At 57.1% G+C, this 18595-nt stretch overlaps 1 protein-coding gene across 2 annotated transcripts in view; it reads left to right on the plus strand.

The window, feature by feature from the left end:
* The first annotated feature begins 507 nt into the window (after positions 1 to 507).
* ASXL2 (ASXL transcriptional regulator 2) overlaps positions 508 to 18595 on the plus strand; it is a 115283-nt gene continuing 97195 nt past the window's right edge. The window contains exon 1 of one of the 2 annotated variants that reach the window (XM_080584181.1): positions 508 to 733. In XM_080584181.1, coding sequence (XP_080440307.1) covers positions 515 to 733 — 219 coding nt within the window. In that variant the 5' untranslated portion in view covers positions 508 to 514. The remainder of the gene's footprint in view (positions 734 to 18595) is intronic. The other variant, XM_080584182.1, reaches the window with a different exon arrangement.

Raw genomic sequence — 18595 nt, forward strand, 5'->3', positions numbered from 1 at the left:
TGGCAGTGGGTGGCACTGTGGGGGAGGGGGGGACGGTGGCGGTTGGTGGCGGTGGGGGAGGGACGGCCGGGACGGGCGGGGGGGGGCGGGGGGGCGGCTGGGGCCGCGGCCCTTGGCGGGAGGCGGGGCGGGGCGGGGCGGGGCGGGCAGCGCGCAGGCGCAGGGCGAGGCTCCGCCCCTCCACAAGCCCCACCCCACCCCGGAAGCCCCGCCTAGAGAAAGCCACGCCCCCAAGAGGCCACGCCCCCGACCACAAAAAGCTCCGCCCCCGCCTCTATTTAAAACCTCCTCAGAAGCCCCGCCCCCTCCCCAAAGCGCCCCTCAGAAGCCCCGCCCCCGCCGAAGCCCCGCCCCCAATAAGCTCCGCCCCCAGAAGCCCCGCCCCTCGCGGCCCCCTCCCTATCGAACCCGCCCCTCGACGCGCCCCGCCCCTCTGCGAGCCCCGCCCCTCCCCTAAGCCCCGCCCCCCGCCGCGCGGCGGCGCAGGAGGAGGCGGAGCCCCGCGGCGGGTCACATGACCGCGGCCCCTCCGAGCCGGGCCCAACATGGCAGCGGCGGCGGGCGCAGGGGCCGGCAGCGCTCAGCCCTAGGGCGGCCGCCGCGCCCCGCCGGGCGGCCCCGGCACCCCCCGCAGCCCCCCCCCGCAGCCCGCCCGCAGCCCGCCGCCGCGTCCGACATGAGGGAGAAGGGCCGCCGCAAGAAGGGCAGGACCTGGGCCGAGGCCGCCCGCACGGTACGGGGGGGGGGGGGGGGGGGGGGCGGCGGGGCCGGGCCGCGGGGCGGGGGCCGGGGGGGGCCGGGTCCTGTGGGGGGGGAGAGGAGGGGTCGGGGTCGGGGTTAAACCAGGCGCGTCCCGGCGGGGGTGGGTGTTAAAACAGGGCCGGAGGAGTCTGGCGGGGAAGTAAAGGGGAACGGGCACCTGCGGGTGGGGCCTGCGAGCGCGAAATCCGCCTAAAGGGCGATTCCCTGGGGCTCCGGGGCCCGGCGCGCGCGGCTTGCCAGGCACCCAAGTGGGTGCTCCCTCGATCGGGGGGTACGACGCAGCTGGCTATTTTAAGGGCGTGAGGTGTGGCCCGCGGGTGGGCACTGGCTTCTCCGCGTGTTTTTGTTTATATCTGCGTATATATCTATTAATATACCTTTAATATATCATATCTGTTCTTATTTCTTGCCGAGAAGCATGGCAGAATCCCCGATACACAGTCCAACGCACAGAGCAAATGCGAGCGTGAAACTTTTTCTTTTTCTTTTCTACAACTTTTTGGTTGTAACCAAATCCTTTTCAGCCTGAGTGCGTTGCTGTTCACGCTCTGCCCGCTGCTCTGTTCCAAAAGCCACTCCAAGGCTAAAGTAAGCGCTTAGAAAAGCTGCGCTGAAAATTATCGAACTGGAGGTGATGTGTTACCCTGGGTCACGGATCTACTTTCATGGCAGAGGGAGCCAAAAGTAGGGAAAGCTGAGCAAATGCTTGCCCAAACCTCCCTTTTGGCAAATATTTCTCTCTGTGTCCTCAGCAGGAACATTAAAATATTCTGGTCAAGCTCCGGTTTCAGCCTTTAAAAAAGTTTCCCCGTGTTTTCAGCTTGAAAGAACATCTTTTGGTTCTTGCCCTGGCCTGCGTGGTCCCGTTGGCTTTTCAGCTGCCGGTGGCTGAAGTCAGCAGGGTGAGATCTGGAGCTTTGTTCGGCAACGCAGCAGCTCTCAGGCGTCCCCTTCCTCCGCTCCTGAAGGGTAGCGGGAGGCTTTTCTCAGACCGGAGCAGCTTTCTGTTGTCTTCTTGTAGTGCTCTGCGCCTGTTTCAGGAGCGAAGTTCCTTGCAGCTCCAGCTCTCCGCTCGTGGTGGGTGGAAGGAGCCCTGGCGGTCACGGCGTGGCAGCTGCCGGGGGGGGGCTCGGGGCCGCGGGTTTTGGTGGCAGCTGTCCTGGCGAGCTGCGCCGCCGCGGCCGCCGGGTTCGCTGAGCGCCGATGCTCCGCTGGGGCCGGTCCCTCCTCTCTCTTGCATCACCGCGGGTGCGTGTAGCTCAGGGAGCTAAACCGGCCGGAAAGCGCCGCTGGGGTGGTGCCGGCGTGGCCTCGTGCCAGCCCGGGCTTCCCAGGAGCTACCTGCAGCCGGGAGCCTGCCGGTGCAGGGCAGGGGACGGCAGCGTGGCGAGGGGGGTGCCAAGCCTCCGAAATCTGTTCCGATGTTTCAGGGTTAGCTCAGAATACGGTGGCGGGCGGCAAAAGCGTGGCTGTTGTTTGGTTGGAAGGCAGAGGGCGGGCAGCAGGTATGCGTGCGGACAGGATTGATTCAGTGGGGCTTAAACTGTGCCCGTTTTTCTATGTGTACATCCCTTAATCGGAGCAGAGCTGCGGCGTGAGGTAAGGGAAGCGTGCCCCACGCGGGCAGTGCGCTCAGGGAGGAAGTTACTGTTGATAAACAACCTCTTTCTTATTTCCTGGCTCATTCAGTAAATGTGCAGCTGCAGTTGGCTGTTAGCTTGTGACTTTTCTCGGGGCAGCGGCTGTGTGTCCCTGCAGCTAAAACAGAAAGCTGCGTCGAGGTAAGCAGCGGGTGCTGTGCGCTGCCCGAGTTTAAGGTAAATGCAGCGGATGTCTCCAACCTGGAGCGTGCGCCGCAGGTACGGTCCTGCGGCAAAGGGACCTGCAGGGACACAGCAGCGGGACAGCGTGTCTAGAGCAAAGAGCTGACTTATCAAAAACCAGTTGTTCCCTACGGTCAGCTGTGCGTTGAACTCCATGTCCTGCTGAAGACCGGGAGGTGTGGCGTCTGCGTTAGCAAACCAAAGGGTTCCAGGGCCGCTCTCCTGGCCCCGGGGCTGCCCCTCGGAACCCGTGTGTGTCCGCAGGGTTACGCCTCGGCCCTTCAGAGCTGGGTGACCGCTCGGGAGTGTTCCTGAACTTCGCTGGGGGTCGGTGCCTGGGCTCAGCGTGTAGTCTCGCAGGCAGATCTGAGCCGGGAGCCCCGCTCCTGACCTGGTGGTGCCCGGGTACGGCTGAGCTGGAACGGGCAGCTGCAGCTGTGGGGCTCTCCTGGGGCTCAGAACGCTGGAGCTGGGGCTGGTTGAGCAGGTGCAGACGTGAGAGCGAATGTGCAGTAATTCTGCTGTGGTCTCGTTCGGATGTGTGTTATGGCACCGAAGCGATGTTCGCTGTGGCTGAAGGGGCAGGCTTCAGGAGTGCAGGCGCGGCGTTACGTGGACAGCTCAGGGCGCCGCGCTCCTCTGTGCCCCAAGCCGCTGTTCCTCTTGGCTCGGTTTTGCACGGTTCCTGTGCCACGGTTCGCTGGAAGAGCAGAGGAGCCGAGAGCGGCGGGGAGCTCCGTGCATCCTCCTCCGTCCGCTGCTGCGGTGGCGAGGGTGCGGTGGCGTGCCGGGGGCCTGTCCGAACCCAGGCAAGCGATCCTGCCGCTGGCCGGGAGCCACGAGCAGGCCGTCTCCGCGCTTTGTTTGCGCAGAGGAAGGCGTCACGTGCCGAACGTGAAGAAATTCGGCGCTTGTTTTTCGTGGGAAGTCCCCGTGTGTGACCTGAGAGAACAGCGCTCCGCTGCACGGAGCTGGGGCGGCAGGAGCCCTGCGAGGGTGGGAGGAGCGCGGTGCCCGAGGCTGTCTCCTGTAAATGCTCCGACCCTGCTCATCGGCCGGCCACCTAGGCTTGCAAAATGCCCTATTTCGTGCTACCTGTTGTGAGCTGGAGCTGCTACAGCTGTGTTTTTCCTTCTGTGCTGGCTTCCTGCAGAGCCAAACCGCCTTCTGTTGGCTTCGGAGGGTGAAAACCTAGTGAGAGGGTGCGCTTGGCGGGGCAGGGGAATCAGAGCCGCGGTGTGGAGGATGCTTCAGGTGCAGATGTGAGCTCTGTCGTGGTGCTGCTTCTCGCAGCAGCTCCTGCGGCAGGAACCCGGCTCCTCTCGCAGGGGGGTCGGCCTGGAGCAGCGCTGCGATGGGGCTAACGCCATGCCGCCCCGGTAGCACGCAGCACGCGAGCTGCTCTGGCCTTCACAGGCCCGTCTGCTGCGTCCCACAGGAGATCGGGGCAAAATCCAGCAGGAAGCTGGGGGAGCAAACAGCTTGCCTTCGCAGCGGGCTTCGGGGAGACCCGCCTCGTGAGGGGGCGATGCTCTGGAGAGAGGAATCGGAGGAGGCTCTGAGCGGCAGGAGCTGGGCCCTGGCTGCACGTCCGCTTGCTCACTCGTGTGCACAAACTTGAAAATCTACAGAGGTTCAAAGACTGCTGCAGAAATAAACAGCAGTTCAGAGGGGTCTGTAAAACATTAATTGGGGACGGACTGGAAGGAACGGATGGCCTGGCAGACAGCACTGGTGGTTTCTGCTACGACTCGCCTCCAGTGCCTGCCTGCAGCCTTCCCGCGTGTAGGCCAGCGGCGCTGGGCTCTGCTCGCAGCCTGCGCCCGGTTTAACTGGGAACAAAACGCGTGAGGCGTCTGAGGCCGGGCGCTCAGGCCTCTGAAGGACTGGTGAAATGAAGAATTAATTAGGGAGGGAAAACGGGTAGGAGGAGGACGGGGAGCCCAGCAGGCCCTTCCCGTGGAATTGCAGAGCCGGCTTTTCACTTGCAGCGAGGCAGTTAAAGAGGTGGCTCTGCAGAAAGTTAAATGATTAATCAAAGCTTGTGAAGCGAGCCGATAGCCGCGGCTGGTGAGGTTTGCCTTGTTTGTTTTGGGTGGAGCTCCCTGTGGCGTGGCATGCGGCTTTTTCAATCCCCCAGGTAATGTCACCGCTTGCCTGCCGGTCCTCGACTGATCTCCAGGTGTGAGACCCGCCTCACCGGGGACGGGAAGCCGTGGCTTCAGCTGCTCTGTTCCACAAAAACCCTGCCCGGACACCCGTGGGATGGGCCCAGTGCGGCTGGTGGCCGCCAGCCCCGTGACAGTGACGTCCCCTGGCCAGGGAAGTGCCTCGGCAGCGCTGCTCTGGGGGCACGCTCCTGGCTGCACGGGACTGAAGCTGTGCCGACTGCTGGGTGTTAGTACAGAGCTGCAGTTTTCTTCGCTGCCTAATGAGATGCCTCTCTTGTGGACCGTGGCACTTGGATGTATTCTGCCTTCATTTTGACAATGTTGGTTTTTTTTTTAAGACCTTCCTGTGAAGTCAGCCGTTGCTCTGTGAATAAGAGCTCGGTTTTGGTCCAGTTTACGTGTGAAAGAACTTCTTCCCGGTGAGGGTGACGGAGCGCTGGGACAGGCTGCCCAGGGAGGCTGTGGGGTCTCCTTCTCTGCAGATATTCAAGGCCCGTCTGGACGCCTGCCTGGGCAGCCTGCTCTAGGGAACTGCTTTGGCAGGGGGGTTGGACCCGATGGTCTCTTGGGGTCCCTTCCAACCCCTACAACGCTGTGATTCTGTAGGGCGTCCTTCCACACGGATGGTCCTTCCACTCTCTGGATGCTGGGGCTTGCAGTACCCTGAAAGCTGCTCTCAGCTCCTCTTGGGAATCCGTGGGAAGACAAGTTTTTGCAAATGGCGCCCTCAAGTTGGATCTGGTACGGCAGTAGTTGGGAAGGGCTGAGGTGGAAGAGGAATCCGCTGCGCTAGGAAAGCAGGGGACTACAGACTGGTTCCGATCAGTCATCCAATTAGCCGCCTGCCATTTTAAAGCTAATTCCCCGTGACGGTCCTGCTGGGAGCACTGACCTCTTTGGGGCTGGGTTACGGGGCTGGGCACGCCTGCTGCCTTGCACGTGCAGCTGGGCTCGGCAAGCTTCCTCGCCGGCTCTGCAGCCGATGGATGGAGGTGACCGCGCAACGCCGGGTGGTTAAACTTTTATTATTAGCAGTACGGCTCCTCAACGACAGCTGGCAGGGCCGCCTCTGGCCCTGAGGGCGGTGCAGCCCGTGTTCCCAAGGCACCGTAACGCGGTGAGACCCCGGGGTCCCCCCAGGCAGCAGGGGGGCGGTGGGGACGCAGGTGCCCGGCTCGCGGTGCGGGAGGAGGAAGCGATGCCCGAACCCCGGGGAAATCCCCGCCGGTCGCAGCTGGGGCAGGCACCTGCCTGCTCTGCCTCCCGGGAGGAGGCTGCAGCTCTGCCTTCTTGTGACTTCTGTACAAAATCGGGTTCAGGTAATGCTGTGGGAGGACCTCAGAGCTTGTCCGGAGACAAACTGACAAGAGAATTGAACCTGGGATGAACTTCTGCAAACTTGCGTTGTGTCGACACAAGTCTTTCTGCTGGCTTCGAGAAGAAAAGTGCTTTCTGAACTCGCTGCTAGTGAGACTTCCTGAGCCTTTTGGCATATAACGGGATCCAGTTAGTTGTCTTTGCCGTACTCAGAGAAAAAGGTCTCTCTTTAATGGTCCTAAGGTAAAGGAACGCAAGGGGTGCTTCAGGATCTTGAACACATTTTCTTTCTTTGTGTTCTTACTTAAAGCCATAAATGCAGTTGAGGTACTAATTTTAATGTGGAGCCTGGGTATACTTCTGCTTGGTCTCTCCTTTAACTTCATTCTGGCGCTGAAGGCTTAAAGATCTGCAGGCTTCCTTCACTGAGCTTGTATCTGAAGCTGCAAGAGCAGCGGAGCGGCCTCTCTGCAGCAAGCGGTGGTCTCTAACCGGCTGGGAGTGTAGGTGTGCGAGCGTGTCTTGTGCACCTCGTGTGTGAGGCTCTTCCGAGTGGGGACGCTTGAGAACAAAAGCCAGTTTTGTTTCCAGATGCCGTCTGCTGCGCCTGCAGAAGAAGGATGGGCCTCGCCCTTGGGTAGCACCCAGAGTTTTGGCCAGAGTGCTGGCAAAATTTGAGAATCATGTTTTAGTAAAAGGTAGCTGGGATCTGGGCATCACCAAGGTTTTCTACAAAAAGCAGGAGATTCGAGTTCTTTGTGTTTAGTCGCGCTCGGGAGCGAGCGGTGCTCTTCTGGCTTCACCCCTGGGGTGGAGGGAGGTGGGGGCGCGAGCTGTCCTCGCCAGCACCGCGGTGTGCCTGCGGTGGGCGGCTGTCGCTGCCCAAACGTGCCAGCGTGGAAGATCATTTGGGGGCTTTTGGCTTCAGTTCACCACGTGCACCCGTTGCCTACAACGCGTGTTAAAGCATAGCAGGTGCGCAGAACGAAGCGGGTGCTCGATCCGTCTCTGTGTGACGGTTGGGTTCTTCGTGGATGTGCTTAGCTCGGGCTGCTTGGAGGGATAAATACGCAGCCAGGACGCGTGGTCTGATTTCCCGTCTCCCTTAAACACCGCTGGTGTGGGATCTTCTCAGAGTCTGATCTGAATTCGTCTCCCAAACGAGGCAGCTTCGGTGGGGCACACTGAAAACACTGACCTGGTTGCTGATAGTCCTTCGAATAAAATGTGAGGACTGAGATAACGAGCTACGCCTGCTGCTGCTGCTGCTCTGCTGATCCCCCGGAAGGCGCTGCGCTGCACAGGAGAGAAGTGTGGCTGCTGCTCCGGGTGGAGCTGAGTGGAGAAGAAAACTTGGAGGATAACCACGTGAGCTCACGGCTCGATAGCTGTGGCGGTAAGATTATGTGAATTCCTCTAGAGGAGGAGCAAAGAGGCAGAGGGGAAGCCTCCTGTTCCAGGGCAGAAGTCAAGGGGCGTCAAATGCCACCCACCAGCTCCGCGTTCAGAGCGCGGGAGGAGATGTGAGCTGTGGAACTTGCCTTTGCAGGGTGTTGCGGGTGCTGAAGGCTTGCACGGGCTTGTGGAAATGGCAGGTTGATAAATACCTGGAAATTCCCTCCTGCTCTGGAGGTCCCTAGCTGCGTGCAGGGCGGGGGAGCCACCTCTGGGTGGTGGGGTGCTGGAGTCTCGGGCAGAAGGTCGATCGAGACCTGCTGTGGGCCTGGTACTTACAGCAGAGGGGCAGGTGTTCAGTTCAACCTCGAGCTGCTAGAACTGCGTCTTGCTTTCCTGGTGCACTGCAGGAACCAGCCAACACGGCCGCAGGTCGATCCTTTATCACCTTCCCCAGGCTGGGGGAAGCTGATGAGAAGAGGGCAAACGCCGCGTTCACCTCTAGAAAGCGTGAGGAGGGAGACGTAGGGAAATGAGGCGGGTCAGCTGCGTCCCAGAACAACCACAGAGCGGTCTCCTCACTGCAGGGCCTACGCTCCTGGAAGCTGTTCTTATGCATGTGGAGGAGAAGAGGGGCAGGGGACGGCCAGCTTGACGTACCGAAGGCAGGCTGTCGCTGATGGGACGGCTGTCCCTGGGGAAGGATGGGGCGCTGGGTGTTCCTCACCTCGCCTGTAATGAGGATTTTGGTGTCATTTCTCCACGTCCCCCCCATGGTATGGTTGTGACCGAGCTGGTGAGATGCAGGCAGGTGACAAGGTCAATACAAAACTGACGGGAGAGCCAGGCACAAGGGTCTGGTACGAAATTAGGGGCAGTGATCCTTACAGAGACCAACCGTCCTGTTCTGTGGTGATGCTTAGTGCACCAGAGGTACTGAGGGCTCCCGATTTCCTGGTCAGATCCCTGGTGCCTTGGTGCTCAGGAGCTGGTGGCTGTAGGCAGCGCCACTGGTACGCGTTTAAGTGTATTGTCCTCCTGCTTTGAGACCAAACCGCGTGTTTTTGTTTTGCTTTTGCTGCTCTGTGGTTCAGACTGCTGTTCTCCTGCAGAAGTACTCGGGTCCTGTGTGGTAGCCGCAGTGCGATGTGTTCAAGTGCCTGTCCCGAGCGGGTACCGACAGCCCTCAGGCCAGGTGTCCAGGAGCTCGGTGTTGTGTTGGTACTGAAATGGAGCGTTTGGCTCTTCCAGAGACACGTACGGGGTGATCATAAATGTGCACGATAAAGCTCCTTATCCTTCTCAGATCAGGGATTAAAACCAGGTGTGTAGCTATCAACAGTGCAGCCTCAGAAAGCGTGGATGAAGCTGTTCAGCCAGCCGGGTTACATGCTTACCTGGCTTCTGTTGTGTGTAAAACCCAGAGACATTTTTTTTCTATGCTGAAGCGCATCAAAGTTTAGTTGCAAGAAGATCACGATCTCTCTGCCGGCTCTCAGGTGGGTTCAGTGTGCTTTTATCTTCAGGTAAGCTTAACAGAAAGAACCTGCGTGTGAGAGCTCCGTCAGACCGGGGGCAGCAGCTGTGCCTGTCTCCTGCTTGTAGTGCTCCGAAGCAAGCCCAAACTCTGCCGTGCATGTGGACAAATTTTGATTGTGTGTAGCTCTGTAGTGGGTCCGTGTAAAAACCTCCGCAGGAATCCTTGCTCGATGCCCTCTGGTTTGCTTTAGGAGGAACTGCTGCGAGTACCGGTTGCTTCCAGGCAGGAAGTCCGACGGACGTCACCTCGCTGCAGCTCCTGTGGGGTAGGAGCTCAACTTCCAGATTAAAACTTCGTTGTCAAGAGCACAAAATAATTCGTTGTCATTGCTCCGCTACAGCTCCTTCCAGTGGCTTTATACACGTCAGACACTGTCTTCCTTCCACGCAGCTGTGCTGGCCCTATGAGAGTCCGAGTGCACCTACTCGTGTTTGGTAGGATTCTGAATAGAAACTCGGTAAGATTCACGGAATTGTGGGGGTTGGAAGGGACCCCTGGAGATCGAGTCCAACCCCCCTGCTAACAGCAGGCTGAGCAGTAAGGCATCCCGGTGGGTCTCAACTATCTCCAGAGAAGGAGACCTCCAGAGGAGACCCCCCGACCTTTGGGCAGCCTGTCCCAGCGCTCTGTGACCCTCTCTGTAAAGAAGTTCTTGCCCGTGTTTGTGTGGAACTTCCTGCGCTCCATTTTTCTGGCTGTTGCCCCTTGTCCTGTCGCTGCACGCCACTGAAAAGAGCCTGACCCTGTCCATTTGCATCCTGCACTTCAGATATTTATAAACATTTATCAGATCATCTGTCTTCTCTTCCCTGGGCTGAACAGACCCAGGTCTCTCAGCCTTTCCTCGTATGGGAGATGCTCCAGGCCCCTCATCATCTTTGAGGCCCTCCCCTGGACTTGACAAAGTCTTTTTTGACTTTTTCGAACTGGGGAGCCTGGGACAGGGCACAGTGTTCCAGATGTGGCCTGACCGGGGCAGAGCAGCGGGGCAGGGTCATCTCCCTTGACCTGTTGGCCACGCTCCTTTTAATGCACGCCAGGATCCCCTTGGCCTTCTTGGCCACCAGGGCACACTGCTGGCCCACGGCCAACCTGTTGCCCACCGGGACCCCCAGGTCCTTCTTTGCAGGGCAGCTCTGCAGCAGGTCAGCCCCTCACCTGTACTGATGCGCGCAGTTATTCCTCCCCAGGTGCAGGGCTCTGCGCTTGCTCTGGTTGAACCCCGTCGGGTTCCTCTGCCCACCTCTGCAGCCCGTCCAGGTCTCGCTGAATGGCAGCACGGCCTCCTGGGGTGTCAGCTGCTCCTCCCAGCTTTGTGCCAGCGAATTTGCTGGGGGCGGACTCTATCCCTTCGTCCAGGTTGTTGATAAGTTGACCAAGGCCGGGCCCAGTACGGACCCCAGGTGGATACCGCTAGCTCCAGGCCTCCAACTAGACTCAGCGCTGCTGGTTGCGACCCTGTGAGCTCTGCCAGGCAGGCAGTCAGTTCTCAGTCCGCCTCGCTGTCCGCTCACCTGTCCCACGCGTTCCTAAGTTCCTTCTCAAGGATGTTGTGGGAGACAGTGCTGAAGTCAAGGCACACAGCACCCGCTGCTCTCCCCTCATCTCCCCAGCCAGCGATGACGACCCAGAAGGCCACCAGCCTGGTCGGGCACGATTTCCCCTCGGTGAATCCATGCTGACTGCTCCTCATCACCTTCTCCTCTTCCACTTGCTTGCAGGTGGCCTCCAGAGCAAGCTGTTCCATCACCTTTGCAGGGACGGAGGTGAGGCTGGCCTGTGGTTGCCATCTTGCTGCTTAAAAATTGCCCTGCTCTTTTTCAGACGAGTCATGCAACCCCAGTTCTGCTCGGACAAATTCTTCTCTCCCTTTCCATGTGGGGAAACACAAACTGGCTCTTAAACCTCTTAGACGCAACAATAAACATTACCTCTTATGGCTTATGGTTTTGCTGTTCAGAACCTTTTTTTGAGCCCCGTCTATGCTCTGTCCCAATATGTCATTCCCTGAGATCAACAAAGCCCACTTACTCCTTTTTTCCCCTTTTTCTTTCTGGCTTGTGACGTATAAACTGAGCATTTTGAGGGATTTGTGGCTGCTGAAAAGCTGCAGCAGGCTAGTGTTCCTGGCAGTTGTGGCTTTTGCAATGTGAAAAGACCTCGGCAAGTAAATGGAAAGTAATGCTCGCATGGCATTGACTGCGCTGCTCCTGTCTCCACGTGACAGGTAGCGGGCTCTTCAGCAGCAGCAGCCTTCTCTCTTAAAGGCGTTTGCAGTACAAGTGTAGTTCTGCTTGCTCAGTGCCGCCTTATTGAATATCCGTGTACTCCCAGAAATACTGAAAATGAAACTGTCCTTGTGGGCATAGCCCCCCTGGTGGCAGAGGGTCAGTGATAACGCCTGGTGGGGTTTGTGCCCTTTCCGTCTGTGACACTTCGCCCTCTCCCAGGCGTGCCTCTGGTACCTCAGCCACAACTGGTTCGGTTCTCTCCTGCTGAAGTGTGAATCCTGTTCCTGCTGTCGTGAACAAGTCAGCGTTTGTTGCGTGGTGCTGTCAGAACATCACTTAAGCTGTTTTTCTGCAGGTAGCGTGCAGGAAAAGCGCGACTTCTGGTGCAGGTTGCGGCTGGCTGTCACTGAGCAGTGACAGGTTCGTAGGTTTCAGCTGAGATTCAAGTCTCACAAGCCGCTTATCTTGGTTTTGAGGTGTTGGTGTGAAGCATCACTTCAAAAGCCTGTTCCTCTTCCACGTAAGACCTTGAGGATCCTAGAGTGGTTTGGGTTTGAAGGGACCTTAAAGTTGGCCTTGTCTGCAGCCCGCCAAGTCCCCCTGCTCGCCTCCCTGCAGCTGTTTCCAGCTCAGCCTGCAGATCTCGGTTCTTGAAGCTGCTCACAGGGCTGCTAACAAAATTCTCACGTCAGAAGTGCAGTTGGAATGGCAGTAACGACTTTATCCTTCATCAGGAAGGCTTCATTCTTGCCTGAACTTGGGTAGGTTTTCTTTCACTAAATAAATGAACATGTCTTAGGAAACCTCATGATTAAACACCTGCGTCTCTGCATTTGGGCCTTTTGCCTGCTTCAGGACGTGTAGGTAATGAACCTCAAAGCCAGGTGGCAAGGCGCCCGTACAGCCCCGGTTTATCAGTGTCTTCAGTCCCTGAATGCCCCCGGAACACGCTCACAAAATGCTTTTTCCGTACTTGTCCTTAGCTGAGCGCCTGCGGGGTGGTACCTGACCGTGCGCCTGCTGGAGGGGGGCTCTTGGTGGGAGTAGGAGCTCTGCAGCAAACTGGTACCTTCCTGACAAAGGTTTGGAGTTGTAGGTGAGCTCTTAACTCCGTTAATAAACTGGTTTTATTTGCGTGGTTCTCTGCAAATGTTACCCGTTCCTTAACCAAGCAGCTCATGTGCTTCAGATGCCTTTCGTTTTGATGTTTCAGGCTGCTGAGGCTTCCTGTCTCTTTGACCTAACGTCTGCTCTTGAGCTGTGTGCTGCTAAATGTTTTCCAGTCTTATAAGGAAAGAATGAGTGCTAAGGTTTCCTCTTTGCTGTAGGGGAAGGAATGTGGAAAAACAATATCCTGCAGGAGAGCTGCCTTGGTTCGAGTCACTTACCTGTATCTTCCGTGGTTACTTGAATGTGGAAACCCGTGTGCTCCAGTTAGCAGGGGCTGTCAGGGTCACGTCTCTGTCCTTGCATCTCGTGGGGATCTCAGCGGCTGCAGGGACCTTGTTGTCCTCTGCTACATCTGTGCAGAGGTGAGAGGAGAGGTGCCCTGTGCACCTTCTGCCCTCCCGAGGGGTTTCTGTGGTCTTACAGAGAAATCTTGTGAGATATTGGTGTCTTGCATGAAATCTGGTCATCCCTCTTTGCTTCCCCGGGACACTGCTTGCGTATGCTGCCTTGAGCTTTCTCTGCATCTGTCTTGGTCATTTCTTTCCCGTGTAGCTGAAGGAGCATCACGGGGCCTTACAGCCCAGATAATGCCTCATCGCTCTCTGGTCCTGTGCTGATGCTGCGCTACAGCAGAAGTAGATCTGAAGGGGAGACGTGGGGTCCTGGGTGGTCTCCTGGGTCTGCAGCGGCGATGGGGGAAGGTTAAGGCTGGGAGATTTGTCTAGAGCCAGCACACAGCGCGGGGCTTCCTGTGCTACCTGTGGAGGAACGCAGCAGAACGGGAAGGAAGCGGGGAGAGAATTCCCGATGGAGCAGATCGCCTCCTCTGGCCTTGGCCAGGGACTTGCAAGGCCTCGGTCTGTGGCCTGTCGGAAGAGGGAAAGAGCCCCCTCCTTGCTGCCAGGCTCCGGCAGTTTGCCGGTACCTGCTGCGCGCCCGCCTGGTCCCTGAGCTGCTCTTACACCTCCGGCCCGTTGCAGCGTGTGCTCACCAATTCCCACGGGCAGCGTTTGGTGGAAAGCATTCCTGGTTTTAATACCAGAGGCAAAACGGGTAGAGGGAATTACGAAGCCTTGGTCACCGTGTCTAAAACAAAACACACGCGCACACTCCAGCTCAGCGACCTCCGGCTGGAAGGCGCGCGGCCGTGGTTTCGGGGAGGACAGGCGGGCCCGGGGGCTGCGAGCAGCTCGGGGGGTTGCTGGCAGGCAGCGCGAGCATCGTGCCAGCGCCCAGCAGCGCTCCTACGGCCACGGGAGGCTTTTGCATTTCCAGGTCTGTCCAACTGTGTTTGAATGAGGCTGTGAGGAGCTGTAGGAGTTTGTTCTGAGATGTTTCTGTTCGGAATAGCCAGGCACATAGCCTCATCGTCAGCTCTTCGTGTTCACATGGAGGCTTTTGGTGCTTGTTTGCCTCTCGGGTCAGTGGCACTGAATTTCCCGAGGTCTCTTCTTCAGCTCTCTGACTGGTGTGAAAGCTAAGGTGGGGAAGAGAACGCTCTTTTTCCAGCAAGGACAGAGGAGCATAAAGATACCAGCCATTTTCCTGTAGTAAAAGTTACTAATTCTACCCTGGTTCTGGTTACTTGAGGACACATTTTAGAAATTAAGCAGTACTGAGGTTCTTCTGGTTGTTAACAATTTTACTCAGGGCAAGGTGGAGTTCTGAAAAGGAAGGTGCTTGAAAAGAAGACTTTTCTCACTGTTGGCAATAAATACTCAGCGTTGCATGTTCTCGTGCCTTCGGGTAAGCTGGTGCGCTCGAGCTGCGTTAAGCATTGCTTGTGCAACGACCTTGGGGCCTGAAGATGATTTTTCAGTTGGAGGCTCTGCAAGTACCTGCCCAGCAGCAGCAATCTGTCTCGTGGCAGCGATGCTGCTCAGAGGCGGCTGTCGCCTCTCGGAACAGAGGGTGCCAGCCAAGGACACGGTCCCAGGTGATGGGTGAAGGGCCTGCGATGGCTCCGCACGGCACGACCCCCTGGTGCGGGGTGGGAGCGGGTATGGGGAGGTGGTGGTCTGCTCCCTGCGGGTCCTCGTGGCGTGTCCAGGGGAGGTGCGGGACCATGTCTGCCTTGGTGCTGGCTCCTCTCTGTTCTAGTAGGGCCGCATGCGTGTTTGAAGCTGCTTGGCAAACCGAATCATAAAACGGATCTGGGCCCTTAATAAAAAAAAAAAAAAAAAGGTATTTTTAAAAAGGCATTTTTAGCCTGGATTAGGGCCCCAATCCTGTTTACCACTTTGGCAGCGCACGTGTTTGTGCAGCCCGGAGGAAGGGAGATGTCGCTGAGGTGCAGGGCTCCAGCATCAGGACCTTCAGCTCGCAGGAGTTTGTGCGAATGGCGCGCTCAGTCGCTCGAGACAAATGCAGTGTCTTGGCAGCAGGTTCAGTAAAAGAACCGGTCTGAGTTTAGCAGCAGGTCACGTCGGGTTTAGCAAGCCCGTGCTCTCCTGTGCGTGCCCTGGCCGGCCCGCTGTGCCTCCCGGCTGCAGCAGGAGCTGCCTGCGAGCTGCTCTTTGCCCCCCGCGGGGCGGCCGTCTGAAGGCCGTTTATTTTTGAGACTTCCTCGTTGGGCTGCTACACGCAGGTTGCCGGGACTCTGACCCGCTTGGTGTTTACTCTCCTGTTGCTTTGTGGTTTGTTTCTTGTTGGGAACCATCGACCTGCACTGGGAGAGCCTTGCTGGCTGCCCCACGCCCTCCTTTCACAGCCCATAGGTACAGGGCCTAAGCTCGAATCCTGTTCCCAAATACTTATTGGGAGCTTAAGGCCGCATACATTTGAAGTGTGTATCTGTACAGATATACACGGCTTTGCAGAATTCTGCATCCAAACTTGAATTTTTGTGCTGTGTGGCAGAGCCAGAACACGCAGCCAGGTGCAGGTAGGTCAGCAAGGCTCTCGCTGACCGCTGCGACCTTCTCGTGTCACTGCTGTACAACTCCTCGGCCTTCCCAAGCCTTGAGAGGTAATGCAGGGAACATCTGAAAGCGTTCCTCTGTTAGTCCCCGGTAGACTTCCATCCCTTCCCCTCCCATACACACATTGCTGCTGGAGGCAGGTTGCACTCGAGCCCACACCTCGGAGGTGCTGTTTCAGTCCCTTGCTTCTAAATTAAGGCATACAAGTGCGAGGTCCAAACGTCTTAAGGTTTTTTTGTAGAGAGAGTTGCTTCTGGCTTTGTCTGTCACAGACTCAGACTTCTCCCAGCGTTTGAGGTCGATACAATCCTGTCGGTGCTCTTTCCTCACGTAGAGCTGAGCTGATCGGGCGTCCAGGCGGAGGTGTGCGGGTCTGGCAGGATCGCGCGCCCTGCGGCGCTCACGAGGAGGCTGCAGCCGTCCTGCTGATGGGCCTTTGCTTCTGCAAATCCAGAAGTGGTTTACTTGAAGCACTGCTTCAGTTCCTGCTCTGCCGTATCCTTGAACTGCTCACACGTGCAGACAACTTTGGAGCCAGGTTGCTGTTCCTTGGGCCAGCGCTCGCCTTCTGCCTCGCTGCCCCAGTGGCGACTCCATGGAAGGAGGCCCTGCGCTTCTTGGAGCTGCTCGGCCCCGTGTCCTCCGAGCTCGGCGCTCTGCACATGCCTCACCAGGTTCTGTGGGTGAAATGTGGTGTCTGAATCTTGTCTCTTCACGCTGCTGTTTCCTCAGACACCTTTGAAAGTGGTGTGACGTGCTGTGGTCCTAACTGCTGTGGAAGAGCGGTCACAAGCACTGGCATGTAATGGCGCTAGGTTTCCGATGGCATAGAATCGCCCGTTCCTTCTTGACCTCATTTCTGGTCAAAGCCTTGAACGGCGTTTGGCTAATTGGATGAGTGGCGAAGGCGCTGCAATGTGGGTCAGGCCCTTCCGTCCTTCCCTTCGCTTCCCTCAGTGCTGCCGCGAGGAGGCCGTGGTGTGCTCTGGAGCGACCGCGGCACGGGGGCTTCGTGTCATGTGTGCCTGGCTTTCTGTAGCCGGCCCATTTCTGTGTGAAATGCTTCATTGCATGGAGGTCCCCCCTTACTGACGGGCTCTGTAAGGGCACTTGCCCCCTACCACCTCTGTGGCGGGGAGGCGAGGGGTCCCGCCTCACCCCGTGCTGAGGCCTAGTCAGCGGGTGTCACCGTGGGGGGGGACGGCTTCTCGAGTTGCTGTGGTTTCCACGGCTTTCATGAAGTTTAAATTCTTAAATTCTGTTTCCAGGAAGTAGCAGGAAGGAGCCCAAGTTTAAGCGGTGATGGCATTTACAGCGCTGGCTTGGGCAATTCTCTTCCTTCCGTGTAGAAGACGATCGACAGCAGGAATTCAAAAGTGCCCTTTTATCAAAACTTGCTGAAAATGTTACTGGATTAGGGTGCTTTTTTTCTCATTCTGAGCTTGGAGAGTGATGTTTAAAAACAAACAAAAATCTAACCTCAGTTGCCGTGAGGCTTTTACCTGAAGTTTGGATGCCGCTGTGCTGTACTCAGTCCCAGAGCCGCCTCTGGTCCCTCAGAGCTCGCTCACACGGAAAGTTACAGCTGAATCTCACTGCTGGCAAAGGGCGAGCTCTAAAAGAAAACTCAACAGCGTGACCCAGTAAGTCGGTTGTGCTGGGCCGGTCTGGGGGAGGGGATGTCTTTTTTTATTCCCTTAATGAGGGTTTTAGCTCCTTTATTCATGAATGATTCATTGCAGCCCTGTAAGGAGGCTGCCTGCCCGCGGTGTGAGCGCATTTCAGTGCGGTGCATGCTAATTTGGTGCGCCCAGGGTGCTCGGAGGCCGTTCCCAGCCTGGAACCCTGGTACCTGGGAACGAGTGTGTGGATTCACTTCGTATGGTGAATGGAGTAGCTTCCCTGGACTGATGTTCTTCTTTCCTCATCCTGCAGTCAGCGCTCAATGCTGTTTTTGTTCAACAATTGCTGAATTTCCTGAAGACCTCGAGCTGAAACTAACTGGAAGGAACTCGTTCCTGATGTAATCTGCTGGAAAAGGCACAGCAGTGGAAGTGTTCAAAAGCTCCTTTCCCGGATTGTAGTTTCTAGCAGGATAGCTTAGTCTGCTGCCCTAGCTTTTCATGTTGGTGTTTAGAAATGGAAAGATAGATAGCTTCGTGGCGTGGCACTTCGAGGGGGGAAAAATGGACGCATGCTGTTTCAACAGAGCTCAATATGGATGCTATTAGTGCTTCTGAAACCTAGCGTTTGTTTTGTCAGTAAAATGCCAGACCATAATGAGAACCGAAGAAATTCCTTGTACGCAAGGCTGAAAGCTGAGCCGGATCAAGAACGTCGTATCCTAACTTTCCAGAAGCACAAATAGCTAGGCAAGGCAGTGAGGATATTGAAAGGCGAGGGGGAAAACTTGCTGATGGATGAAATTGAAATTGCTTTGCCAGAACTTTTTTTTGCTCTGCTGTCTGCCAGCAGATGAGGGTCAGATTCCCAGCTGATGCAGTTTCCCTCTCGTGGAATTCAGGGGGCTGCAGCGTGAAGCAGGTAGCAGGTAGGTAGGAGTCATGGACTGCCTCTGCTTTGGCTTAGCCAAATTGCAGTCTGGTGGCTTTAAAGAAAAATTTGTGGGCATCAGAAAAGCTTAATCTCTGGCAAGTTCCTCGTGCCTTGGCAATGAAGTGGTGGAGCTATGGCACTTTGCTGCAGTGTTGATGATCTATGTGGATCTGAGTGGAAATCTTTAGGTAGTTTTACTGTTGGAAATACTACTGAAAGAGTGTTGGCGTGGGAGTGCAGCCACCTGATGGAACTCTCTGCAAACAGTACGCCACATCGATATGTCTGAACACTGGCTGCTGTGCTGTAAGGTGCAAGACTTCCCCCGGGGGCATCCCTAAGGTAACCCCTGACTGCAGCGAGCTTTCCCATAAGCAGGTAAGAGGGGACGTGAATGTGGGTGGGGTGCACCTCGAAGCTGTGTTTTCTGCCCCATCAGGCCCCCCAGTGGGATGAAAACCAAACAGTGCTGCGTCGTCTGTGCCTGCGTTCATGGGTGGCTGAGGAGCTGGTCCCACGCAGGCGTGATGCAGCACTACCAGCAGCTGCTGATCAGCTCCCGAGTGCGTGCCCCAAACCAAAGACCTGTACTTCGGCCGCAGGAACAGCGTTGGCCTCTAGTGGGGTTTCACTTGTAAGGCTTCCTATGGCAAGTGCGATTTTCCATGAAGTTTTGTTCTGCGAGCGTGTTATTCCCCTAACAGTGCGT

This window comes from Anser brachyrhynchus (genome assembly GCF_964034855.1).
Source record: "Anser brachyrhynchus genome assembly, chromosome: 3".
In the NCBI taxonomy this organism is placed as follows: Eukaryota; Metazoa; Chordata; class Aves; order Anseriformes; family Anatidae; genus Anser; species Anser brachyrhynchus.